General features: G+C 53.3%; 1 protein-coding gene across 1 annotated transcript; it reads right to left on the bottom strand.

Annotated features, from left to right (window-relative positions):
- Positions 1-4,121: 4,121 nt before the first annotated feature.
- On the bottom strand, positions 4,122-6,324 carry CEBPB (CCAAT enhancer binding protein beta). Its single transcript, XM_069548819.1, has one exon. It carries the CDS (start codon positions 5,823-5,825, stop codon positions 4,776-4,778), a length of 1,050 nt encoding a protein of 349 aa, XP_069404920.1. The 5' UTR covers positions 5,826-6,324; the 3' UTR covers positions 4,122-4,775.
- Positions 6,325-26,525: the final 20,201 nt, after the last annotated feature.

Raw genomic sequence — 26,525 nt, 5'->3', positions numbered from 1 at the left:
GGTCATCCAGAAAATAAGGGACAAAACTCGGAGGCTTTTTCCTCCCCCTGCCTCTTACTCAAAGATGGGCTAAAGAGTGCAAAACCAAGGTCTGGCCATCTGTTCCCCCACATGCAGCAACTAACTCACCACAAAGTGGCTTAGCCTGGGTCTCAGACATGGATTCAAACTCTAACTTTGCTGCTTTCTGGGCAAGTGATGTCCCTTCTCAAAGCGTCAGCTCCCCAGTCTTTGACATAGGAGTCCTACCTCTTGGCCTCAGTGGGCACCTGGGAGGGGCTCAAACTGCAGCAGGCTGGAGCCCCCGGAACCTCCCGATTCCCCAGCCCTCTCTAGCCTCCATCACCCCACTATACATGGCTGTGGTCAGTACAAGGTTGAAAACCCCCAAGGAGGGGCAGCTAGCAAGCTAGCCAGCTGGGACCACTGGGACTCCACCACTGGTCATCCAGGTGGTCAGCCAGGCTGAGAGAGGACTAAGTTTGTGGCGAGGGGGCGGGTGTCAGAAGAAAAGAGCAGAGGAAAGGTTTGGGGCAGGGAGACAGAAGCAGGAGAAGGCTTCGTGCTATCACTCCCCAGCCACGGGGCCGGTGCCTTCGCCTCTCTGGGCCTGTTTGTCCAACTAGGGAAGGGGGTGTTAAACAGCACCCAAGTCGTTGGATTATCGCAGATAAAAGGCACACGTGGTGACATAGGGCGAGGGCTCTGAAAACCGAGGCTCTTCCCGGCCCCCATGCCTCACCTGACCCTGGCCTCTGCGGATGCCTCCTCCTAGGAGAGGCCTTCCCGGATGCCCCCACGCCACCCTGCCCTACCTGCCTGCCCTCCGAGCCCTTGTCCCCATCTGTCATTATCTTGTCCTCACTGTCTGCTGCCTGTCCCCAAAACTCATCATCTCTGTTTTGGGAATGTGTCCCCAGCACCCAGCATAGGGCCTGGCACAGAGCAGGTGCTCAATAAATGCTTAAGGAATAAGTGAAAACAAAAAACAAAAAAAAAAAACAACACCTGGTATCTCAGAAACAGGGACAAAACAGTCCCAGAGAGATCTAGATAGGATTTAGGGAGAGGACCCATTCCTTAGGTGTTTAGATGGGGAAGTCCCCCTTCTCTTTCTCATCCTGACTGTCACGACCCTTAGCTGTGCAACCTGGGACAGGTCGCCTCCCCTCTTTGAGCCGGCTTGATTGGCAGGAAAATGCCAATAACAAAAGCCAGGGTCTCCGAGAGGCTGATAAGCCAGTACGTGGTGAGCACAGGGTCTGGCGCCCAGCAGTGTCTCCAGCTTCAATTTCTGACACTCACTTCTATCCCTGGTAAAAATCGCCAGGCTGTGGGGCAACTGCCTAAGATTATGAGGTGTCAGTGTGTTCTGTCAACTCTCCTGTCCCAAGCAAACATTGGTCAGGGTTCCCAGCTAGCCTCACTGGTCAACCCCACTAAATGGGTCGGTGGTTAACATGACCAGGCAGCTGGGAGAGACCAGCAAATCCATCTGTGCGAAGGTCTTGCTCACTGTAAGTGCTGAGTGTGCATCCACCGTGATTCCCGCTCTTTGAGGCACACCCCTGGCCTCCTCCTGCTTCACCCCGTCCTGTTCTCTCTCCCTCTCTCTCTCTCTCTCTCTCTCTCTCTCTCTCTCGTTTCCCAGCTTTTGAACACACCCTCCCTCTTCCCTGCGAGCCTGCAGCCTGCCGATGCATATGCCTACAGTGGGTGTCCCGCCATTTATGACATTTCCCCAAGTCCTCTGGGCACAGCTCTGTCCACAGTGCCCCCACATGCCGCCTGGAGCACCATCAGAGCCCTCAACCTGTTAACTATTTCTCCAAGCCCTCTTCAGGGGCCATCAGATGGGCTCAGGCTTAAATTCCTTTAATGCTGCTTCCAAACTGTGAAACCATAAGCATGTCACTTAACTCCGAGGTGCCTGAGCTGGGGGGCAAGGATTCCTCCAGGCAGGGCCCAGGACGTGGGTGAGGGCTGGGGTTACCAATCAGGCTTTCAGCACCAAGCTTTCCCCAGAGACTTCAGAGCCGAACTTGGCTAACTGGCTCCACCCTTGTTCTTCCTGAGCAGTAACCCCGCTATCGTGGGCCTCAGTTTACTTTTGTCAAACCGGTGTAGCCCCTTCCCTGGGTGCCTATGTCGATTACAGGAGGGTCTGAGCGTGTGAACAGTGACGCTCCACACTCACTGTGCAGCAGCGCTCAGGAAACAGGAGCTTAGGGCCACTCTCTGCCTAGACTTCTCGCCTCTCCCCTCCTTTGCATCCTCTGGTGACAAAAAGTGGGTGAGAAGCGGCAGTCACCAGCCAACTCTTCACGACTGAAGGAGCAGGGACTAGGGAGGTTCCCTCCTAAATGGTGACTCCCTCCCCCCACCCCCTGACCCAAAGACTGAGCTACCTCACTCCCGAGGTCAGCCCCCCCACCCACTCTGCCCCTCAGCAGGTAAATCCCAGAGGCACTTGAGCTGATGCGCTGGTGCTGGTACTGAACGGACTTTGACATTGCAGCTTCCCATCAGTCTTCCGACCGCCCAGGGCCCAGGTTATGTGTGCCCAGGGCCCAGGCCACAAATGGGGTTAGGGAGGTGGCATTTGCCTTGGTCCTCAGCTCCGTAACGGTGGGGGCTGAGTGTCTGTTTCCCACAGGCTTCCACGGGGCGGGGGGCAGAGGGGGGCGGGGGGCAGAGGGGGGCGGGGAACATCCAGGCACCCAAAGGGCAAGGGAGAGGAAGCACACTGCCCCTTCTCAAACCACAGTATCAGCAACCGCTCCCAAGATCCCAGGCCATCCCAGGTCCTCAGCAAACTCATCTACGAAGCCCCCTATTCCACCCTCCCTCCATCCCTGAATTCCTAAAGCAGGGCTCCCCCTACAAACATAGTTCTCACTCTTAAGGGTGCGACAGCCAAAAGCAGATTCACAGCTCTCCAAGCAGGCCACATAATGGCAGCAGCCTCTTTGAAGGTGGTTGAGATTTAGATGAGATGGGCAGGTCCAGGGCTTACTGGACACTGGCCCCTGGCGAGCGCTGGCCACACTCGCGCTGCGCTGGAGATTCAAGTGCCAAATGCCAGGAGCCTCCCAGCGAAAAATAATAACAAGAGCAAACGCTTATATAACACCTCCTGCGTGCCAGGCACCGTGGGACGCTGTACGGGTATCCACAAACCCCTCCGTCTACATCCTCAACTCTCAGGAATGCCGTCCAGGGCTGGAACGGGGGTGGAAGAGCCATGCAAAGGGGCAGGCAGGAGTGTAGCAGGGGACGGGGAACACGCAGCCTTGCCCAGGGCCACTTCTGTCACAGGGAGTCAGGGATGGCAGGCCCGGGTTCACACCTGGGCTCAGCGTCCTTGAGCAGGTGAGCCTGGGCCTCAGTGTCCACAGTAGGTACAAGCAGGACAAGTGGTACTAGGAAAGGAGTGAACGTATAGGAACCCTTCCCCCGCCTCCCCAACCGAGCCCAGATTCTGGATTCTCCCCTCCCTCTGGCCAGAACACACAAACACAAGCTCACCCACACACCCAGGCTACTCTCTTAAAAATATACATACGCACACACACTATTTTCTAAACACCATGCCCTGCTTCACTTTTCAAAACAGTCTGCTCCGATTTGGGCTCAGTAGGACCAAGACCTGTACCCCTTCTTTTTCAGAGTCACAGTCCCATGGGCTGGGTCCCCACGCGCTGTGCAGAGATCAGAACCCGCAAAGCCCCTCCAAACCCAAGCCCCGGACTCAGGACCAGCCAGAGGCCCTGCAGGCCCTCCCCAAGCAGGGCTCCTAGTCACTCCTCCCCAGCACTCAGCCGCACTGAGTCACCCTCAAAGCCTGACCCAGCACTCCTCTGCCCCTCCCCCGCGCCAGGCCTGATACCCCCATCTCCAAGCACAGGCCCTGGGGGTGGGGTTGAGGGGGGGAGTAGCAGAGGAGAATAAGCAGCTGCAACACCCCCACCCAACCACCTAAAATGCCAAAAATAACAGCAGCTCTCACTCACACACACACACACACAACAACAACCCCCCACACACCAGAAAGGCAAATATAAATCCAAAATAAAGGGGAAGAAAAAAAAAATCAAAGCCAACTACTGCCCCCAAAAGGCTTTTTAAACATTCTCAAAAAAAAAAAAAGTTTATTAAAAGTGTTCTTAATGCTCGAAACGGAAAAGATTCCCAAATATACAGATGCCTCTTTTTTCATAGAAATAGATTTTTTTTTTATAATACAAAAAAAAAGGCCAAAAAAAAAAAACACCAACAAAAACAAAAAACAACATCAACAGCAACAACCCCGTAGGAACATCTTTAAGCGATTACTCAGGGCCCGGCTGACAGTTACACGTGGGTTGCGTCAGTCCCGTGTACACACGCGTTCAGCCATGTTTAAACCGATTGCATCAACTTCGAAACCGGCCCGCCCGCCGGCGCCCAGAGAGGGGGGGTGGGCAGAATGAGAGGCAAGAGTTTATCATTCATCTGTACACATAGACATCTCTTCTTTAAATAACACCACGGGCGGGCGCCCCGTCTGCACGTGCGGCTGGTGTGGACAAAAATATAGATAGATATATATAATAAAATATTAAAATTACCGACGCGCTCCCCGCGCTGCCCAGTGCCCCAGTGCCAAAGTTCTGCCGGCGCCGCCAGGGGCGCGGGCGGGCGCGCGGGCGCTCCCCGGAGTCTCGGCGGCCGCGGCGCGCCCGGCAGCGCGGGGGCCGGCCGGCCGGCCGCGGGGGACGCGCACGGGGGCCGCGCTAGCAGTGGCCGGAGGAGGCGAGCAGGGGCTCGGGCAGCTGCTTGAACAAGTTCCGCAGGGTGCTGAGCTCGCGCGACAGCTGCTCCACCTTCTTCTGGAGCCGCTCGTTCTCGGCCGTGAGCTCCAGGACCTTGTGCTGCGTCTCCAGGTTGCGCATCTTGGCCTTGTCGCGGCTTTTGCGCACCGCGATGTTGTTGCGCTCCCGCCGGATCTTGTACTCGTCGCTGTGCTTGTCCACCGTCTTCTTGGCCTTGCTCTTGACCTGCGAGGGCGCCGGCGCCGCCCCCGCGTAGCAGGCGGCGGCGGCCGGGGGTGCCTTGGCGTCGGCGGGGCTCGGCGTGCCGGGCGGGCTGGACGACGAGGACGTGGACAGGCTCCCGCTGCTGCCGCTCGGCACCGCCTGGTAGCCGAGGTAGGCGCGCAGCGCGTACGGGAAGCCGGCCGCCATGCCCGCGGCGCCGCCGCCCGGAGCTCCGGCCTCCTCCTTCCGCTTGCAGTCCGCGGGCTCGAAGCCCGGCTCCGCCTTGAGCTCCGCCGGCGGCGGCGGCGGCGGCGGCGGCGGCGGGTGCAGGGGTGCGAAGCAGCCCGGGTGCAGCGCGCCCTTGGCGGCCCCCAGGCGGCCCAGGCTCACGTAGCCGTACTCGGCCGCCTTCTTGCAGTTCTTGCCCCCGTAGTCGTCGGAGAAGAGGTCGGAGAGGAAGTCGTGGTGCTGCCCGGAGGAGGCGGGCGCGGGGGCGGGCGCGGGCGGAGCCGCCTCGAAGGTGTCCGTGGCCGTGGTGGGTGCCGGGGCCTGCGGCGCGCCCAGCGGCTCCAGGTAGGGGCTGAAGTCGATGGCGCGCTCGTGCTCTCCGATGCTACCCAGCTCGCCGGCGGGGGGGCGCGGCCCGGGTCTGGCCGCCGGGGGCGCCGCGGGGGCCGCCTTGCCGCCGTACGCAGCAGCCAAGCAGTCCGCCTCGTAGTAGAAGTTGGCCACTTCCATGGATTTAAAGGCGGGCGGCGGCGGCGGCAGGGGGAGACATGCTGGGTCCCAGGCCACCAGGCGTTGCATGAACGCGGGTGCCCGGGGAGGGGGCCTGGGGCTGCCCGCGCCGGCCGGCCCGCAGGTGGCGCGGCCTCCCGGCTCCGAACAGTCGCTGCTGTGTCGCCGCCGCTGCTGCTGCTGCTGCCGCCGCCGCTGCTCCGGGGTGGCCGCTATCAGTGCGGGGGGCTGCCGGCCGGACCCTCGGGTGGGTCCCCTTCCCGGTCCCGTGCGCGGCTCTGACTCGCTAAAGTTTCTCCCGAGCCCGTTTATTTATAAAGGCGGGCCATAGCAACGGCTGCGTCACGCCCGGCGGCGGCCCCTCCCTCCCCAGGCACGCAGAGGACACGCCGCGGCCGCCCGGGACCCCCGGCCGGGCGCCGGCGGGCCGGCCTGGAGACCCGGAGCGCGCCCCCGGGGGTCCCCCGGCCTGCGGGGCCGGGGTGGGGGGCGGCCTCAGGCCCCCGCCCTGTCCACTCCCACCCGGCGGCCCCGAGATGGCGAGCGCGGAGAGGCGCGAGCCCGCCCCCGGACCGCCCCCTCTGGGCCGGCCGGCGGACGAGAAGGGAGGGGGAACCCGGGGAGGGGGCCGGGCGGCCGTCTGCTCCCACCCTGAACGCGGCCGCCGCCCGCCCCCTGCTGGAGGAGGCGCTGGCCTTCGGGAGCCGCGGCCGCCGGACCTGGCTCTCCAGGGAGGGGGCGCGCCCCTCTCCCCCCAGCCAGGGATGCTGGAGACCCCAACCCCCTCCAGCTCGGACTCCCGGAGGGGTGAGCCGCCTCCACAGCCCTCCCCCGAGTGCGGCCTCGCCGCTAAACTGGCACCCCTCCCCAGATCTGGACAGGAGGGACTCACACCTGCGGTGACTCCCCTTCTGAAATAGGAAGACCTGGGGTTGGGGGCTTGGGGAGGTGCAAACAAGGGGGCGAGCGCCCCTCCCCCGGCCCCGCCCCCCGCACCTGCCTGCTCCCTCCCCCTCGGACCACACCTGGGTCTTCTCCAGCCCCACCCCGCCCTGACCTGGGGCCCCCTCCCCGGAGGGTGGAACGGGGGTGGGGTGCCCCCCGACCACACGCTGTGTGACCTTGGACTAGTCACTTGGCTTCTCCAAGTTTAAGTCTGCGAGGGTGTCCTTACTGTTATCTTTATTAGTTGTATTAACTGTCTCCAACGCAGACTCCCAAACGCTCACCGCTCTGGGACACACATCAGAAAGAAGGGCCTCCTCCCAGTACAAAGAGGCCCAGAGGCCCACAGCACACCCAAGATCACACAGCTTCATGTTCCCCACTGTTCTCAAAAGAAAAGCCCTTATCCAGGCACCCTCAGAGCTGTTCGTCATCCCCCTCCCAAAGCACCTGTATCTGAGGCTGGTGGGTGGGGGTCCAGGCAGGACCCAGGGGGCCATGCAGAAGGGAGGAAGGAGTTCTCCTCTTTTAGCAGGCCCCTGCTGTGTGGTGAGAGGGGTCTGGACCCAGAGCTTGCTTTTTCACCCTGCCAGGAGGATGCCCTCGCGGCCCTTGGTTCACAGAGAGGGAGACGAGATGGCCCACCAGGATGGGAACGCCGGCCCCAGGCCCTCCCTGCTGAGTGGGTGCCAGCCGCCCTGGCCCTCTCCTGCACCATTCCAAGGCCATTTCGGCAGCCCCTTGGGCCTACCCTTCTGCCACTCCCAGACCCCGGCACCCCAGGCAGGAGCTCCCAGCCTGCCTGGTGCTGACCCCCGACCCACTGACCCCAGCCCTGGCCCTGGCGGGCAGGCGGGCATTGCTCAACCTTCAGCGTTATCTGCTGAGCTGGGGTGACCTCCGCTCCGGAGAGCTGGAGAAATGACATCTCTGAGTGCCCTTGGGGGTGGGGGGCAGGGAGGGACAGAGTGAAACACTGGCCCAGCCTGCTGGCTTTCTGGGCCTTCCCAGCAGCCTCTGGGCCAGGGAGGGACCTAAGGCCCTGGGGCCACCCAGCCAGGACTCCCAAGCTGCAAAATGGGACACTCAGGGCTGAGCTGAAGCGCCACTGCCCCCAGAGGCCCTCCCAGCCCCACCTGCTGGCAAACTTCCTTCCTAGCCCTTATCTCCAGCCACCAAGATCCTCGTCTTGTCTGCCTCAGTCCCCCTCCAGACTACCCGCTCTCAAATATGGGAAATCGTGGGTCAAGCATGCTCAAAATGTACTGGGGAACAGGATGCATTTGCACCTCTGGACCAAGAACAGGCTTTCCCCAGCCCTGCCCAAGGCAGCTAGCTCTGCAGGGCTCAGCCCGCAGGTGGCCTCCTCTGAAAGCCCTCCCTGACTTCCGGGAGGGATTGCTCTGTTTTGCTCACTGCTGTTCCCCCAGTGCCTGGAATAGTGCCTGGCACAGGAAGGGCTCAATAAATGAAGATGGAGGAGATGGTGAGGTTCCCCCCACACCCCATTAACTGGACTGTGTGACCTCTCTGAGACTCAGCACCCGCCCCGGCCTCTCGGGGTTCTGGGGAGATGCAGTGAGATGTGGGGAGTCTGCAGCTAATCGAAGGATTCGTGTGTGATCTCCAGTCAGTCTTTCACCCTCCCTGAACCGTATTTTAAGCCCTTTGCATCTACTAGTCCGACACAACTGAGCGACTGAACTGAACTGAGCTGAACTCATTTCATCCTCCTAATCATTGGTAAGAAGCAGGTCCTATTATCATCCCCACTTTACAGATGAGGAAACTGAGGCCACGCAGAGCTCAGGGTGTCTGTTCAAGGTCACATCCCTGGGGATGGGAAAGATTAATGTCTTCCCAGCCCAGCCTTCCCTTTTGGGTTTGTAATAAATCATAATGGGTCTGATGTGAGCCCCATTTTTCGAGTGGAAAAACTGAGGCTCAGAAAAGGGCAGCTGGGGGTTACACAATGAGCCAAGGGGCCACCCAGGCCCTCAGGACCAGCCCCCAAGGACAGATTCAGTCCCATCGGGGTCTTGCCGTCACCTACCAAACACTGAGCCCCTGGCTTCCCACCCTGCCACCCCCAACGCTGGAGTCAGTGGCGATTCCCACCCCAGCGCCTCCGCAGGTGTCCTGCAGGGAGGCTGCCTGCCCGGGTGACGTAAGCCCTTGTTTTCACAAGGCTGGTTGCTCAACAGGCCCTGCCTGCTGCCCTGCCACTAGCGCTCAGCCTTTCCCCGAGGAGGGGGGTGATGTGACCGAACCACTATGGTCCAGAGCGCTGGAGCACGCCCCAGCGGCCCTGCAGGCAGCGAGGGCTCAGAAAGCGGGGCCCACCTGTCACCTCCCGCGGCGACCTCTCCCAGGTACCGGTGGCGTAGGCGTCCCTAGGAACCCAGGGCGCGGAAGGGTCTCAAGGCGGCAGCCGGCGCCCAGATCCAACCTAGAGACGCGGTCGGCTTGACCCCCGCCCCGGTGATTCGCTTCAGATTTTTTTCTGTCTCGTTTTTTAATGACTGTGTTGCCAACATTTCACAAAATCAAGACATGTCACATCAAAATTCGAAATTCTAGCTTCACTTTTAAAACCGGAAGCTGAGGGCTGGGCCCGTGTGGCTGCGAATGGTGGGCAGGAGCCAGTGGGCGACTGGGGAAGAACAGGCCCTTTCCTGCCTCGGTCCGTGCCCTCCTCTGCCCCCAGACTGCTTTCAGGATTCCTTCTCCCGGTCTCTGCCGCTTTTCTTTAGCCCTGTTTCCAGGAAGAGGAAACCAAAGGTGTCCATTGGTGCTTCTTTGACAGACAGTGGTCAAGGAGTTCTCAGCAGAGCTCAGAAGTCAGCCAGCAGGTCGAAAAATAAGGCTGAAGGAGGAAGCATCAGAGAGGTTCCGGAGAGACGGTCTCTGGAGGCTTTGGACCTGGGATGCTGTGGGGCTGGCCTTCTGTTCCTGCTCTTACCCTCCAGGCCATGGCACTCTGGGGTCCCCTCTAGACCTCAGTCCCTCATCTGGTCAACTGGGGAAACGCCACTCCCTCTCTCGTGGGCATTCTGGGCCTACGGCACCCCCTCACACAGGCCCACCTCAGCACATGAGAGTGAAGGGCCTCCCCTGAGCCCCGCAAAGCACCTGACCCTGCATGTCCCGGAAACCTCCCAAAGCAGGCAGGCCTGCAGGCCTAGGGCTGGTTAGGACTGCGCCTGGCAACACAGGGAACTTGGTGCAAAAGCCAGATCGGTCCTGATTCCTGTGTCCGACGTCTGCCCCCACCACTCCTCCTCTGCCAGGCCTCACTTTCCCCATCTGCCTAGATTAGATCCCAGACAGCTTCCAGGTCCAATGTCCCAGGATCCGCAATTTTGGAATTGGTGGGAGACCCTCGGGGCTGCTAGTGAAACTTGCCTGAGCGCATGCTGCCACCACGTGGCCAGCTCTGGAAATGCAGTCAGTTCAGTTCAGTTGCTCAGTCGTGTCTGTCTTTGCAACCCCATGAACCGCAGCACGCCAGGCCTCCCTGTCCATCACCAACTCTCGGAGTCCACCCAAACCCATGTCCATCGAGTCGATGATGCCATCCAACCATCTCATCCTCTGTCGTCCCCTTCTCCTCTTGCCTTCAATCTTTCCCAGCATCAGGGTCTTTTCCAATGAGTTAGTTCTGGAAATGCAAGAGTGATTTAAATGAATCTTTGATGAAGGATCTACTGGGTACTTGGGCTTATGGGCACTGTGGATACTAATAGATGTTCACATGGCATGAGCAAGCCACCACTGAAAGAAATAAAAATGTCCAACAAGCAGACAAAGGGTACTTTCCTTTAGTCCTCCATCAGATTTTTTTTTTTTTGGAACCTACCATGTCTCATGTCCTAGAGATGTATTCACGAACAAGACAGAAGTGATCCCTGTTCCCATGAAGCTGATATTCCTTTTGGGGAAGATAAACAGTAAACAAGGTAAATGAGTTAAGCATACAGTGTGTTATATTCTGGGAAGTTCCATGGAGAAGAATACAGCAGAGGATGGGGATGGGGAGCGCTGGGGGATTTTACTTTAACTTGAGAGTGGTCAAATAACGGTGCCACATACCCAGTTGTGTCCAACTCTTTGCAACCCCGTGACTGTAGCCCGCCAGGCTCCTCTGTCCATGGAGTTTTCCTGGCAAGAATGGGTTGCCATTTCCTTCTCCAGGGGATCTTTCTAACCCAAGGATCGAACCCATGTCTCCTACGGGTCCTGCATTTGGATTCTTCACCTGCTGAGCCACTGGGGAAGCCCGTTACAGTTACTAAGTTTTTAGAATGGCCAGGGGAGGCCTCATTGAGGTGACAGGTGAGCAAAAACAGGAATGCAGTGAGGGAGTGGGCCGTGCAGACAGCAGCAAGGAAAACGGCACACACAAAGGCCCTGAGTAGGAGCATACCTGGCTCATGTAAGCAGCAGGAAATGATCTTGTAGAAATAGTGGGGGCCGTGTCTCATAAGGCTTTGGAGCTCCCCTGCTGGCTCAGTGGTCAAGAACTCGCCTCCAGTGCAGGAGATGCAGGAGACACGGGTTCAATCCCTGGGCTAGAAAGATCCCCTGGAGAAGGAAATGGCAACCCACTCCGAATATTGCCGGGAAAATCCCATGGAGCCTGGCAGGCTACAGTCCATAGGGCAGCACAGAGTCAGACCTGACTGAGCATGTAACGACTTTGGCTTTTACTTGGGATTAGGGGGAGCAAAGGTGAGTTCTGAGCAGGGGAGGGACAGGAGCTGACTTAGGTTCTGATAGAATCCGTGGGCTGCCTATGGGGGATGGACTGTCCTGGAGGTAAGGGAGGAAGCAGGGAGCCCAGCGAGGAGGTGAGCAGAGTCACGCAGCCAGCTAACCGTGGACTCCACCAAGCCATGGAGGCTGCGAGAAAGAGAGAGTGAATCCACTTTCAGGATTTGCTGACAGATCCAGTTACAAAACAACCACACAATGACCCATTCTATAGCCATTTAAAGGGACAAGGTGAAGTGAAGTGAGGTCGCTCAGTCGTGTCCGACTCTTTGCAACCCCATGGACCGTAGCCTACAAGGCTCCTCTTTCCATGGAATTTTCCAGGCAAGAGTACTGGAGTAGGTTGCCATTTCCTTCTCCAAAAGGGACAAGGTATATGACATCAAAAGCCCTAGCAACCAACAGGGAAAAAAGTAGATATATTTGATGCATCAAAATTTAAAACTTCTGGGCAGTAAAGGACCAAATCAACAGAGTAGAATGATGGTGTACAAGACAGGAGACAATATTTGCAGGTCACATTTCTGGTATTGAAGCTGAATCTCCAATACTGACCACCTGATGCGAAGAGCCAACTCATTGGAAAAGACCCTGATTCTGGGAAAGACTGAAGGCGGGAGGAGAAGGGGACGACAGAGGAAGAGACGGTTGGATGGCATCACCGACTCAATGGACATGAGTTTGAGCAAGCTCCAGGAGATGGTGAAAGAGAGAAGCCTGGCATGCTGCATTCTATGGGGTCGCAAAGAGTCAGACACGACTTAGTGACTGAATAGCATCTGAAAAGAGGTTAATATCCAGAAAATATAAAGAACTACAACTGAACAGAAAAGTTACTCAATTAAAAACAAGCAGAGGCTTAAAATAGACATTTCTCCAAAGAGGACGTGTGGATGACCAACAGGCACACGAGAAGATGTTCAAAATTACTAATTATTTGGGAAACGCAAATCAAAACCACAATGAGAGACTACTCCACACCCGCTGCTGCCCCTGCTGCTGCTGAGTCACTTCAGTCGTGCCCGACTCTGTGCGACCCCAGAGACAGCAGCCCACCAGGCTCCCCCGTCCCTGGGATTCTCCAGGCAAGAACACTGGAGTGGGTTGCCACTTCCTTCTCCAACGCATGAAAGTGAAAAGTGAAAATGAAGTCACTCAGTCGTATCAGACTCTTAGCAACCCCATGGACTGCAGCCCACCAGGCTCCTGCATCCATGGGATTTTCCAGGCAAGAGTACTGGAGTGGGGTGCCATTGCCTTCTCTGCCACACCCACTGACTACTGTTGAAAAAAAAGAAAAGAAAGAAACAAGTGTTGGTGATGATATGGAGAAATTGGAACCCTTTTGTGTTGCTGGTGGGAATGTCAAATGGTACAAGCACTGTTAGGAACATTAAGGTACTTCCTCAAAAAATTAAAAAGGGAATTACCATATGATCCAGCAATTCCACTTCTAGGCATATGCCCCAAAGAACTGAAAGCAGGGTTTTGAAAATATATTTAACACCCATATTCACAGCAGCAATTATTCACAATAGCCAAAAGGTGGAGGCAGCACAAATATCCACTGATATAAGAATAAATAAACAAAACGTGGTCTATACATATGAGGGAATACTATTCGGCCTTTAAATAGAAGGAAATTCCGACACAGCCTGCAACATGGATGAAGCTGGAGGACATGATTCTAAATGAAATAGGGAGGACACGAAAGGACAAACACCGTCTAATCCTACTTACACGCGGTGCCTAGGTCAGTCAGACTCAGAGACAGACAGTAGAATGGTGGTTGGGGAGAGGGGAGTCGTTTATCAGGTACAGCGTTTCAGCTCGGGAAGATGAGACAGTCCCAGAGATGGATGGCGGTGTTGCTTGTACAACTGTAAATACACTTGATGTCCCTGAACTGTAGTTGTGTGTGTGTGTGTGTGTGTGCACACAGTCGCTTCAGTCGTGTCCGACTCTGCGACCCTGCGGACTGCAGCCCGCCAGGCTCCTCTGCCCATGGGCGTCTCCAGGCAAGAATACTGGAGTGGGTTGCCATGCCCTCCTCCAGGGGATCTTCCTGACCCAGGGATTGAACCCAAGTCTCCTGTGTCTCCTGCATTGGCAGGCGGGTTCTTTGCCACTAGCGCCACCTGGAAGCCCAAACTGCAGTTAAGATGGTTCATTTTTTTGAACTTTTTAAAAATTGCTGGTTAATTTTAACTATTTACCTGGTAACAATTTTCGGTTTCTAGAAGAGCTGCAAAGTCAGTACAGCATTCCCATGAAGTCTTTGTACAGCCTCCTCTAATACTAACATCTTACTAGACATGACACATTTATCAGAACTACGGGATTATAAGATGGTCAACTTCATAGAGCTACCATATGACCCAGCAGCCCCATTCCTGGACATGTGTCCAGAAAAGACGAAAGCCTCGGGACTTCCCTGGCGGTCAAGTGGCTAAGAATTGGCCTTCCAGTGCAGCGGACATGGGTTTGATCCCAGGCTGGGGAACTAAAATCCCACATGCTGTTGAGCAACCAAACCTGTGTGCTGCAATCAAGACCAGTGCAGTCTAAATAAATAGATAAAGTTTTTTTTTTTTTTTAAGTCAAAAACCTCATTCGCAAAGATTCAGGCAGGCACCTCACTAGTCATAGCAGCGCTGTTCACAAAGGCTAAGACAGGGGAGCAGCCTAAATGTCGGTCGACATGGATGGATAGAGAAGAGGTCGGAGATAAATATTTATGTGTGTATATACAATGACTCTGCCGGCAAAAAAGAACGAAGCAATGCTATTTGTGGCAATGCGGCTGGACCTAGAGAATATTACACTTAGTGAAGTAAGTCAGACAAAAAGGCAAATACTACACAGTGTCACTTAACAATACCAATAAACCTATACACAGAACACAAATAGACCCGCAGACATAGAAAACAAACTTACGGTTACCAAAGGGGACAGGGACAAGGGGTAAATCAGGAGTATGGGGTTAACAGATACAAACTACTGTGTGTAAAACAGATGAGCAATAAGGATTCACTATATAGCCCAGGGAACTATAGTCAGTATGTTTTAACATACTGGTAACAGAAAACCTGACACTATATACGTATATATACCTGAATCACTTTGCTGTCCACATGAAATTAACACAATATTGCAAATCAACTCTACTTCTGTTTTTTTTTTTTTTTAGTGATGGCAAACTTTATGCTATGTGAATTTTATAATAGCACACTTTTTTTAAAGGACAAGGTAGCTTTTCATGTCAGCATGGAGAGACACCCAATGGGATTGTTGAGTGAAAGAAGAGCCTAGCAGAGCAGCTTCCTGGTAGAGTCTTGATTGTTGTGAAAACCTTCACCATTAGTTAAAAAAAAAAAAAAATCTGAATTCCACATGTGTTGATGAAGCAGCTTTGGGAAAACAAACAGGCTTACGAGCTTTTAGTGGCTTTGCAAAGGGGCTCAACGTCTAGTACCCTGGCCATAGCTATCAAAATGGAAGACTTCATCGGGCCCAGAAGTGGTGGGCATTTATCCTACTGCACAAAGACGAATGGGCTCTGCAATAGCAAGTCTTGCGCTCTGGTGTCAGTATTTCCAGGAAAGACTCTGCAGCTGCTAAAAATCACAGCGCAGTGCTATGGGGGGTGGGGGGAATCCAGACCAGCACTGCCCTGCAGGACTCCCTGGGCTGGGGGGAATAGCCTACATCTCTGCTCTGCCACGTGGGAGTGAGCTGCCAGCTGCAGGAGGCCGCTGAGTCCCTGAGAGGCGGCTGGTGTGACTGGGAACTCAGTGTTTTTATTTCATCCAATTTCACTCCCATGGCTAGTAGCTACCGTATGAACCGCACGCATCTAGGACCATCCCTAAGGTCTAGGTTAAGAGAAAAAGGCCAGGGACTTCCCTGGTGGTTCAGTGGTTAAGAATCTGCCTGCCGGTGGAGGAGAAACGGGTTTGTTCCCTGATACAGGGAGATTCCACATGTCGGGACGGGGGCAGGCAACCAAAGCTGGGCACCTCAATTCCTGAAGCCAGTGTGGCCTGGAACCCACACTCCCCGACAAGAAAAGCCACCGCAATGAAAAACCCGAGCATCACGGCTAGAGAAAGGCAGCGCAGTCGTAAGGAATCGATTTTTTAAAAAAGAATGTCAATAAACAAGCGAATGACTTTTAAAAAGAGAGAGAAAGAGAAGGGCCAGGCCAGGAAGTGTGGTGCACGAACCCCCACCTGAAGGCGGACAGACACGGAAATGCACTCTCGTGTGTCTGTGTGAGGATGTGGTCTCCTGCTGGGAGGGCCGGAAGAAACTCGAGGTGCTCGGAATGACGTGAAATAACTCACCCCACAACTTAGCAGCCTGCCACCAACCCCCATCTGGTTTGCTGACACCCCTGTGGGTCAGGACTTTGGACAAGGCGCAGGTGGGGGCAGCTTGTCCCCGCTACAGGGCTCATCCCCGCGTGTGGGGCCACCGCTGGCTTGGCCTGAACGGCGGCTGGCTGCAGGAGCCAGCTGCCCCGAGTCCTTGGTCCCCACTCTCCATAACGCAGTTCCCCCTCCACCCGTGGCCTCTTCCACTGGCCTGTGGACATGTCCGTGATCATCACGGGGCCTTCTCACTGGCCCCTGCACAGGTCTAGCTCCCTGCTGGAATGCTCTCCCGTGGCCCCCAGGTGGCTCCTCCCCGCGGGCTCGCTGCCACAGTGGCCGTGCTCCCAAGCGCAGAAGTGAGAGCTGCTGGGTCTTCTCAGGCGGAAGCCCCACACTGTCCTGCTGGACGGGCCAGGCGCAAGGCCAGGGGGCTGCACAAGGGCGTGCCTTCCAGGAAGCTGGTTCTTGGGGAGCCAGCCCCAGAGGACGTCTGCTACGGCGGGCTGGGGTCCTGAGGTGCGAGAAGAGGGGGAAACCACGTCCTCTTCTAACTTGAAAATGGGCACCATAGATAGGCATTGTTTCTGCTGCTTAGCCTCTCGGTTGTGTCCGACTCTTTGTGACCCCACGGACTATGGCCCACCAGGCTCCTCTGTCCGTGGGATTTCCCAGGCAAGAATATTGGAGTGCATTGCCATTTCCTCTCCAGGGGATCTTCCCCACCCCGCGATTGAACCCCTGTCTCTTGCAATGAAGGCAGGTTCTTTCCCGCTGAGCCACCTGGGAAGCCCTGGCCGCGTGCTGCCTTGTTGCTATTTGTGTCTAGAAAGCCGCACCGGGCATGGTCCCGCACCACGCCTGTGGCTCCCTCTGCTTCTAACACACCTCTCTGCCTCCAGCCAAGAAATGCCCCGAGAAACTCCCCCTGAATGCCCAAGTTCTCTCTGCTGCCTCTGTGCTCCCTCCACCTGCTGACTCCAGGATCTTATTCTGACTCTACTGGAGTTAGTTTCGTGTAACCTCCCTCTCCTTCTGTTCAGTTCCGCCGCTCAGTTGTGACCGACTCTTTGCGACCTCATGGACTGCAGCACACCAGGCCTCCCTGTCCATCACCAACTCCCGGAGCCCACCCAAACTCATGTCCATTGAGTCGGTGACACCATCCAACCATCTCATCCTCTGTCGTCCCCTTCTCCTCCTGCCTTCAATCTTTCCCAGCTTCAAGGTTTTTTCCAATGAGTCAGCTCTTCATATCAGGTGGCCAAAGTACTGGAGCTTCAGCATCAGTCCCTCTCCTTGGACCCCTCACAGTTAGCCTAATGTAGGTCATCTCTGTATACACACACTCACACAGGACTCAGGCAGGTGCTGAATAGGTACTCAGTGATTCAGAGGCACAACCCTGGAAAAGACACAGTGATCTGACCCCCAATCTCCCCACCCAGCTGGGCGCAGGGCTGGCATCACTGACTGCACTTATCTAGAATTACCACCAGGTGGCGAAAGAGCCTAGCCTCCAACTTGCCCCGTTGAGCCCAGACAAGAAAGCAGGTGTAGTGGCGAACTTGAAAAGTCAGACATTCCAGGACAGGAGGCTCCAAGCCCAGCTTCGAAAAGAAATTTCCCATCCTAATTGCCTACCCCACCCCCTCCTCCTCCTCAACTTCAAATTTTGCTTTCCCCTCAAGCAAACTGACTTTAATCAGAGGTGTGCCAACCTAGGTGCAACCACCTGATCAAACTATTCAATCCTAAAGGAAACCAATCCTGAATGTTCATTGGAGGCACTGATGCTGAAGCTGAAGATCCAATACTTTGGCCACTGGATGTGAAGAGCTGACTCATTAGAAAAGACCCTAATGCTGGGAAAGATTGAAGGCAGGAGGAGAAGGGGATGACAGAGGATGAGATGGTTGGATGGCCTCACCGACTCAATGGATATGAGTCTGAGCAAACTCCGGGAGTTGGTGATGACCTGGCGTGCTGTGGTCCATGGGGTTGCAAAGAGTCAGACACAACTGAACAACAACAAACCACTTGGCTATCTCTAAAATCTTGTGCCAAGTGAAAAACACCAACACGAAAGAATACATCCTGCCTGATTCCACTTACATGAAGCTGTAGAACAAGAAACATTAATCTATGCTGGAGAAGCATGATTTCCTCTTCTGAAGGGTGGGCAGGATTTTGTAGGAAGGCAGGAGGGTACTTTCGGGGGTGATGGTAAATGTTCCATATCAGTTTTCCCAGGCTGTCATCACAAAGCATCACAAACCAGGGCACATAAAACAACATGCATTTACTCTCCACCAGTTCTGGCAGCCGGCAGTCTGAAATCAGCCACGCTGGTGCAGTCTCTAGCGCTACTTGCCTTGCAGCCACATCACACCATACTCTGTCTCCCTCTTGATGGGGACTTCTTTCCCTTGGGCATGTCTATATCTCCATCTCCTCCTTTCTCTTATAAAGACACCAGTCAGTGGGTTGAGGGCCCACCCTCATCCAGTATGAGCTCTTCTTAATTTGGTTACATCTGCAAAACCTTGTTTCAGAAATAACCCAAAGTATACCTAAGATCTGTACCCTTCACTGAATGTCAGTTTTACAGACAAGAAATATTTCATCTATCCCAAAGGAAAGATCTTTGGGGTGCATATTAGGTATGTTAAGATCAGAAGAGCAATGGCGCCTGAATGGATCACAATGAAACAATCTGGCAGTCAGAAGTGCTTTACAAAGGAGAGGAACACTCTGATAATGAACATGTCCGGAGCAGCTCCCTTGGACTTGACGCCTCCAGTTCTAATTTCCCCTACAGGAGCCCTGGAGAAGGAAATGGCAGCCCCACTCCAGTATTCTTGCTTGGAGAATGTCATGGACAGAGGAGCCTGATGGGCTACAGTCCATGGGATCGGAAGGAGTCACACACGACTGAGTGACTAACATTTATTTGTTGAACTCCAGCTTCCGGTGTCCATGCTGAAGTATTTAGGGGTGAGGTGTCCTGGTGTCTGCAACTCACTCTGCATTCCATTGCCCTATCTCTTTGGTGTCTGGGAAACAGTCCCTGGGTCTGTCTTTCCTAAAAATTGATGACCTTGACGCTTTTGAAGAGGCCTGTTATTTCACAGAACGTCCCTCCTGTGGTCCTGTCCGAAGCCTCCTCACGGTTGAACTCAAGCTGTGCACCTTCATCAGAAGCTGCCCAAGTGGTGTGAGTCCCTTTCGGTGTCCCCACCAGGAGGACCTGGTAGCTACGTGTGCCCTTATTGGTGATGCTAATATCGATCACTTGGCCGAGTGACGTCGGCCAGGTTTCACCGCTGCCAGAGAACTGTATTTTCTCTTTGTAATGAATAAGCATCTCATGGGAAGATATTTTAAAACTACTTCAATATCCTATTATTCCTTCAGTCTTCACTCATTTTTTCACAATTTCACTACCTTTAGCATCCATTATGATGCTCGCCTCAATCAGTCTATTGCTATCTGTATAATGACCCCAACACTTAGCAGCTTAAAGTAATAATCATTCATTTTCTCACTGGTTTTTGAGAATGGTTTTCTCACTGGTCAGGAATTCAGCATTGTTTGGCCCGAAGGTTCTCCTTAGAACCTCTCAGAAGACTGAAGTCAGGCTGTTGCCTGGGGACCTCCCTGGTGGTCCAGTGGTTATGAGTCCGCCTGAAATGCAGGAGACACAGGTTCGGTCCCTGGTCTGGGAAGACGCCACATGCCTCGGAGTGAGGAAGCCCGTGTGCCACAGCCCCTGAAGCCCGCACCTAAAACCCGAGCTCTGTCCACGACAAAGAGTAGCCCCCGCTCGGCATAACTGGCCAGAGACGAGCTGCAGCGCTGACCAGCGCTGCCAAAGACAAATGAATAAAGAAACCTTTTAAAAAAAGAAAAGAAAAAAAAACACGTTGGCTAGGACTAGAATTATTTGAAGGTTCGGCTGGGGCTAAAGCATCGATGTCCAGCGGGAAGAGCAGAATGAGAGCCATATGGAAACCCCATGGTTAATGATTGATTTTAGTGATATATTTTACCAAGCCCACTATATCTAAAATCTTATCATTTCAACATATTGTCAATATAAAAAGTTGTTAATGAGATATTTGACATCTTTTTTTTTTTCCCGGCTTCTTTGAAATTCAGTGTGTATTTAACAAAGCACATTCCAATTTGGGCCAGTTACACTCAAGCCTTGAACAGCCCGTTGTGGCTGGTGGGTGTCACAGTGGACAGCTCAGTGCTGAGGGATCTGCTTCCAAATGCCTCTCTTACGTGGCCCTTGGTGGCCTCAGCTCCCAGCATGGGCCGATTGCTAGGGCTGCTTGAGTGTCCTTGTGACGTGGAGGTTGTCCTCCCCCAGGCAGAAACTATCACAGCCTGGCTGGGAAGTTCTCATTCATCCACCATATTCCCCAGACATTGCACCTTCAGGTTACCATTTATTTCAGTCTTTACAAAATTCTCTTACTGGGGAAAAAAAAATTCAATTCCCTGGAAGACTGTAAAAGGCACCCGGAACAGTTCTTTGTTCAAAAAGAAAAAGATTTGGGACAATGGAATTACGAAGTTGCCTGGAAAAGTGGCAGAAGATAGTGGAACACAATGGTGAATGAAAGAAAGAAAGTGAAGTTGCTCAGTCGTTTCCAACTCTTTGAGACCATGGACTGTAGGCTACCAGGCTCCTCTGTCCATGGAATTTTCCAGGCAAGAGTACCGGAGTGGGTTGCCATTTCCTTCTCCAGGGGATCTTCCTGACCCAGGGAAGATGCTGCATTGCAGGCAGACGCTTTACCATCTGAGCTGCCAAGGAAGCCCACAATGGTGAATACATCGTTCAACATGAAAAGGGGTGAAAATGAAAAATGTGTCTTTCATTTTTACTTAAAGACCAAAGGCACTTTTTGGCCAACCTAATGTTACCGAGTTTCCCAATAGTTTCCCTTCTGCCGTATTCTGTTTGTTAGAATTGAATCGCTGGGTCCAGCCCCTACTCAGGAGGAGGTGCATTTGGCTCCGCCCGTTGAAGAGTGGCAAAGAGCTGGCTGTTGTTGCTGCTGTTCTTCAGTCACCCAGTTGCGCCCAGCTCTTTGCAGCCCCATGGATTGGGATTTTCCAGGCAAGCATACAGGAAAGAGTTGCCATTTTCTTTCTCCCGGGGAGAAAGAGCCCTTCCCAAACCAGAGGTCGAACTCAAATCTCCCGCCTGCATCTCTGTACTGTAGACAGGTTCTTTACCACTGAGCCAGCAGGGAAGCCCGAAGAGTTGGCAGCCATATCTTCAAATCACCTCACCCCCAATTATCTGTTTATTCGCTTACGTCAATATGGACGCGTGGATTTTATTTTATTCCATTTTTATTGTCTGCCATCATTACTATTATTTGATCTGGTGCTCAGACGGGCCCTGGTCTGGCTTCTGTCAGCCCCTTTCAGCTGGCTCCTGTGTCTTTTTATCACATCCTCATTATTCTTGGAGCATGACGTTATTTTCTGACACAGCGATTTCTGATTTTCTTATCCCAGCCTCGATCCTTTCGGGGGCGAAAATCCGGGAGCCGTCCAACTTGAATTCTGACTGAGGTACTGTGGCAGCTCTTCTTTGGGTTTCCTCTTGCCTGTGAGCCTGGGCCTTCCTCCCATGCTTGCGGTTTTCCTCTTCTGCAAATTGATCTTCCTGTCCCTTGCTCTTTTTCCATTGGGGCTGCCGTCTTCTCTGCCGTTGTTTCCAGAAGTTTCTCGTACGTTCCAAGCACTGCAGTTTTAGACACTGTGATTTGTTCACACTCAACAACTTTGTCCATAGGGTTCTTTGGACAGAATTCCTTCATTTGGACATAATCAAAATAAATTTTATTGGGTTTTTTTTTTTTTGCCTTTATACATCATGTTTTTTTATTCTGGTAAAATATAGATAATATTAAACTAACCATTTTAGTCATTTTGAGGGTACATTCATCATGTTGTACAACCACTATCATTGCCCACATCCAGAGCTTTTTCATCCCAAACAGAAACTCTCTCCGCACTGAACTCTACCCCTCCTCCCATCCTCTCCCCAGCAGCCCCTGGAAACCGCTGATTTGCTTTCTATCTCTATGAAATTGACTATTCTAGGCATCAGAGAAGTCGTACATTTCCCTTTTTTGTGACAGGCTTACTCCACTTAGCGTACTGTTTTCAAGGTCCGTCCACATGGTAGCACGTGTCAAAATGTAATTTCTCTTTATGGCAGAATACTATTCCATTGTGTATATATAACTTCTAATTTTTCTAATTTTGCACTTCATATTGTCTTTAATCCATCTAGAACCCATCTTTGTCTTTGGTATGAATGAAAGATCTGGCTTTAGGGACCTGCCTGGTGGTCCGGTGGCTAAGACTCTGTGTTCCCAGTGCAGGGGGCCTGGGTTCAATCCCTGCTCAGGGACCTGGATCCCGCATGCTGCAACTAAGGGTTTGCCAGCCTCAATGAAGATCGAAGATCCTGCCGCAACTGAGACCCTTTACAGCCAAATAAATATTGGTTTGTTTTTTTAAAAAAAAGGTCCAGTTTCATTGGGGGCCACTTGCCCAACACCATCTTCTGAACAATTTCTCCTCTCCTCACCGGGCTGTGGGGCTACTGTCCTTGTGTCTTTATTTCTCGTATCCGCACAAGATAAACTCTCATATATCCACGAGCTCCCCTCTCCCTGCTGGCCGGTGGTCCTTGCACCAGCAGCCCCATGGCCTCTGTTATGATGGCTACACATCTTCTAACTGCTGATGGGGACGTCTCCTCTTTACCCCTCGTTTTTAAGGTTGTGGCTAAGCTCTTTCCACATCACATCTCGTCAAATCCTCAAAACGCCCTGTGTCAATGGGTTCCACCCTGATCCTCACGTGACAGGTGAGGAGCCGGAGGCCTCAGGGAGGGCGCGTGGCCTGATGGAGTTTACAGAGCTGACAAAGGGCAGAATTAGGCCAGAGAGAAGCTCACCTGACTCTAGGGCCACCCTGTGGTCCCCGGAGCCCAGCTGCCTCCCCTGATGCAGTCTGCCGGGTTCTTATCTGTAAAAAGGGGGAAGGCACTGGAAAGGCTGCTGGGCGGGCCACTTGCCAGCCTGCTTTCATATCAGGATGGGAAACCACTGAGCATTTAAGCAGAGCCTTTCCAACTGGGAACAGGTTACAAAGATGATGCAGGAGCCCAGAAGCCAAGCAGGAAGTGGCTTAGAACTCACAGCTCCCCCTCCTCCCCGCCCGGCCGCTGCCTCCTTCCCCCCACCCCGGGCCCCCTCTCTACGGGGATAATACAGTCGCCTTCGAGGATGCCCCAGTACAGGACATGCCTGTGAGTACCTTATTGAAACATTCAATGACAGTTCACATAAGAAGCTCTTCAATGTACCTACGCGGAAGCACCAAGAACGGAGTCATGAACAGTCCACTGACTGGAGTTGCTGACCAGGGCGTGGTTTGCCCTGGCTTGCGCACCTGCCCTCTTGGCGGACCTCTGCAGGCGCCTGATCGGAATCAAACCTTTCACTGAAGCCTCAGAAGAGTGAACTTGGCGGAACCCCAGGGTATTGGATGAAGCCCTGACTCTACTGACAACTGAGTAACTTTCTCAACCAGGCCAGTGAAAGAAAGACCTATTTGGAAGATTGAGTTAGATCATTCTTTTCCAACTTTTCAGTGAAAAGAGAAATTAAATGCCTAAGCTACTGTAGTTTTGGAGGGAGGTTTTCCTCAACGTTGGGTGTTTTATTTTTTTCTTCTTGCATTGGTTAAGAAGATTGCTTTTGATTTTTCTATAAATTTTGATGGGGTAAGTGTTCTGGACTAGCAGTATTTTCATGTATATTGTGAGAAGATTAAGGTATTTCAGAGTGTATTTTGGAGAAGATCCCTATCTTAGAATTAGGTTGCCGTTTAAAAATAAACATTTCACCAAAAAGACACCAATAAGAAAAGAATTCACAGCAGCGGAAGGTCATTGCCATCTCTAAGCTGGAGGGACCAAAGGAGGAGGTGATATGACAGTAGTCCAGGGCCTGTGGTCACTCAGCAAAGCTGGAAACACAGAGGACTGTCCTGTGGGAGCTCGAGCTGTGGGGGAGACTCAGCTTGGAGATGCAGCCCAAGGTGTGAGGAGACAGGGGAAAATACCCTGGCTTCCCCTTCCTCAAACCGCCAATCTGCCCCCCAAGACCTCCCGTTGGCCAATGAGAAGTCTGCAGACCTGGAGTCTGGGAAGTGCAGCCTGCAGAAGTCAGCCCCTCTGCAACTCAGAGCAGAGCCAGGGAAGGGCAGCACAGGGATCTGAGGGCAAAGAGGACTGATCCCTCCCCAGCAGGACCTCCCTTCCTGGTCCCAGTTCCTCCCAGCAGTCCCCACCCATCACGGCTCCAGCCCTGGCTTCTTGGATCTAGAGATTCCACATGCCCCTGTGTCTCCCCGCCCTCCAGCTGTAGCTCAGCCCGGGAAGCCTCCTCCTGCCTGTTTAGCATCTCAGCTCTTCCATCATCTGTATAAGCAACTCCTTGTTTTGATATCTCACCTTCTGTGGGAAACGCCTTAGAGTGGTCTCCATTTTCCAGACCGGACCCTCGCTAATACAGCCATGCCACATTTCACGGAATGGCCACAGTGCTACCTGCTAAGTCTCTGGATCAACTGACTAATGAGCCAGATGGGAGGGCAGAAATCCAATGAGCTGAGTCCTGGAGGCAGGGCCCATCCCAGTCACCGCATGGACCTGGCTGCGGAGGAACCGCAGCAATCCCACAGCCGACTTTGGTTTCTACCAAGATGCCGGGATTCACAAGTCAGGACTCGGGCACGGCTGAGAGGCTCTGCGTGGCTCTGGGCCAAGCGAATCAGCTTCTGTTAAGGGCCTCAGGGTGCCTGTCTGTATTCATATATCACCCTGTGTTTGCTTGCCAGGGCTCCCCAAACAAAGCACCACAGACTGGGCCTTCTAAACCACAGAAACATCTTTTGTCACAGTTCTGGAGGCTGGAAGTCTGAAAGCAAGGTGTCCTCAGGGCCGTTTCCTCCTGAGGCCCTCTCTCGGCTCATAGATGGCCGTCTTCTTCCCTCTGTGCATTCTATGTGTCGTAATCCCCTCTTCTTATAAGGTCCTATTGGATTAGGACTCACCCTGTTGACCTTGTTTTAACTTCATAATCTCTTTAAAGACCTCATCTCCAAATAGAGTTCCATTCTGAGATACTGGGGGCCAAGACTTCAACATATGACTCAGGGCCTGGAGAGGGAGGGGAGCGGTAGGTTTACAATTCAGTCCATGACAACCCCAGTCTCACAAGGTGGACATTTTCAGCCCCATTTTCCAGATGAGGCGGTGGAGGCCCAGACAGCTATCTGCCCAGGGCCACCTAGAGCTGGGTCAGCTCTCCATCTGTTGGGCCCCACACACACTTCTTTCACTCTCTCTGATGGCCTCAGACCCTGGGAAATGCATTCCAGTCTCCCCTTTAACTCCTTTGTGTCATAAGACAGTGGTCCACCATGCACTGAGCATGTATTGTGGACCAGGCTCTTCCACTGGAATTTTGTACGTCTTCCATGAACACAAGATGCCCTTTCTGCTGGCCTCTGCTCAGACTTCCTCAGACACGCCACCCCCCCCAACCCCGGAGCCCCTCATTTGTAATAGCGCCATCTCCCACAGATCCATCTGCTGCCTTATTTTCCCTTACAGTGTCATCTGTACCTGAAAGTATCCTGCATGTGTGGGTTTTGTGGGGGTTTGAGGGCAGGATCCAGGTCCTGGCATATCTTTATTGCCTGAGTGAGATTCATCACAGTCGCTTAATGTTGGCTCAGTAAATAATGAGTGATCAGTAAAGATGAGAGCCGTAGGATTCTCACTTTATTGAGGAGGAAACTAACCTCAGAGAAGATCCCAAGCTCACTCAGGCAATAGGTAGTGAAGCTGGAATTTGAACCAGGTCTGTATTCTCAACCTCCCCAGCCAGGCCAACCTCCTTGTCTTGGCCTTCCTTCTAAATCGCTCCTTGCTCTGTGGCTTCCCAAATGACCATCACGGATGAACCTCTTCTGGAAATTCCCAAATCTTCACTGAGCTGAGCTGCAGTATCATTTTGTGCCAGCAGGTGTCATAAAAGAAGTCATCATGGCCACAAGCAGCTGTCCAGAACTCCCCAGCAGGAACCTGTCAGAGCTTATTTAATCACCTTTAAGGACAAACATCTATTTCTGCTTTATTGACTATGCCAAAGCCTTTGACTGTGTGGATCACAGTAAACTGTGGAAAATTTTGAAAGAGAGAGGAATACCAGACCACCTGACCTGCCTCTTGAGAAACCTATACGCAGGTCAGGAAGCAACAGTTAGAACTGGACATGGAACAACAGACTGGTTCCAAATAGGAAAAGGAGTGCGTCAAGGCTGTATATTGTCACCCTGCTTATTTAATTTATATGCAGAGTACATCATGAGAAACACTGGGCTGGAAGAAGCACAAGCTGGAATCAAGATTACCAGGAGAAATATCAATAACCTCAGATATGCAGATGACACCACCCTTATGGCAGAAAGTGAAGAGGAACTAAAAAGGCTCTTGAGGAGAGTGAAAGAGGAGAGTGAAACAGTTGGCTTAAAGCTCAACATTCAGAAAACAAAGATCAAGGCA

This window comes from Ovis canadensis, chromosome 13 (genome assembly GCF_042477335.2).
Source record: "Ovis canadensis isolate MfBH-ARS-UI-01 breed Bighorn chromosome 13, ARS-UI_OviCan_v2, whole genome shotgun sequence".
NCBI lineage: Eukaryota > Metazoa > Chordata > Mammalia > Artiodactyla > Bovidae > Ovis > Ovis canadensis.
The sequence above is the reverse complement of the archived record's forward strand: the minus strand, read 5'-3'. Positions and strand labels throughout refer to the sequence as shown.

Excerpts from the sequence above, each read along its gene's own strand:
- CEBPB (XM_069548819.1), bottom strand. The coding sequence starts at position 5,825 with ATGCAACGCCTGGTGGCCTGGGACCCAGCATGTCTCCCCCTGCCGCCG.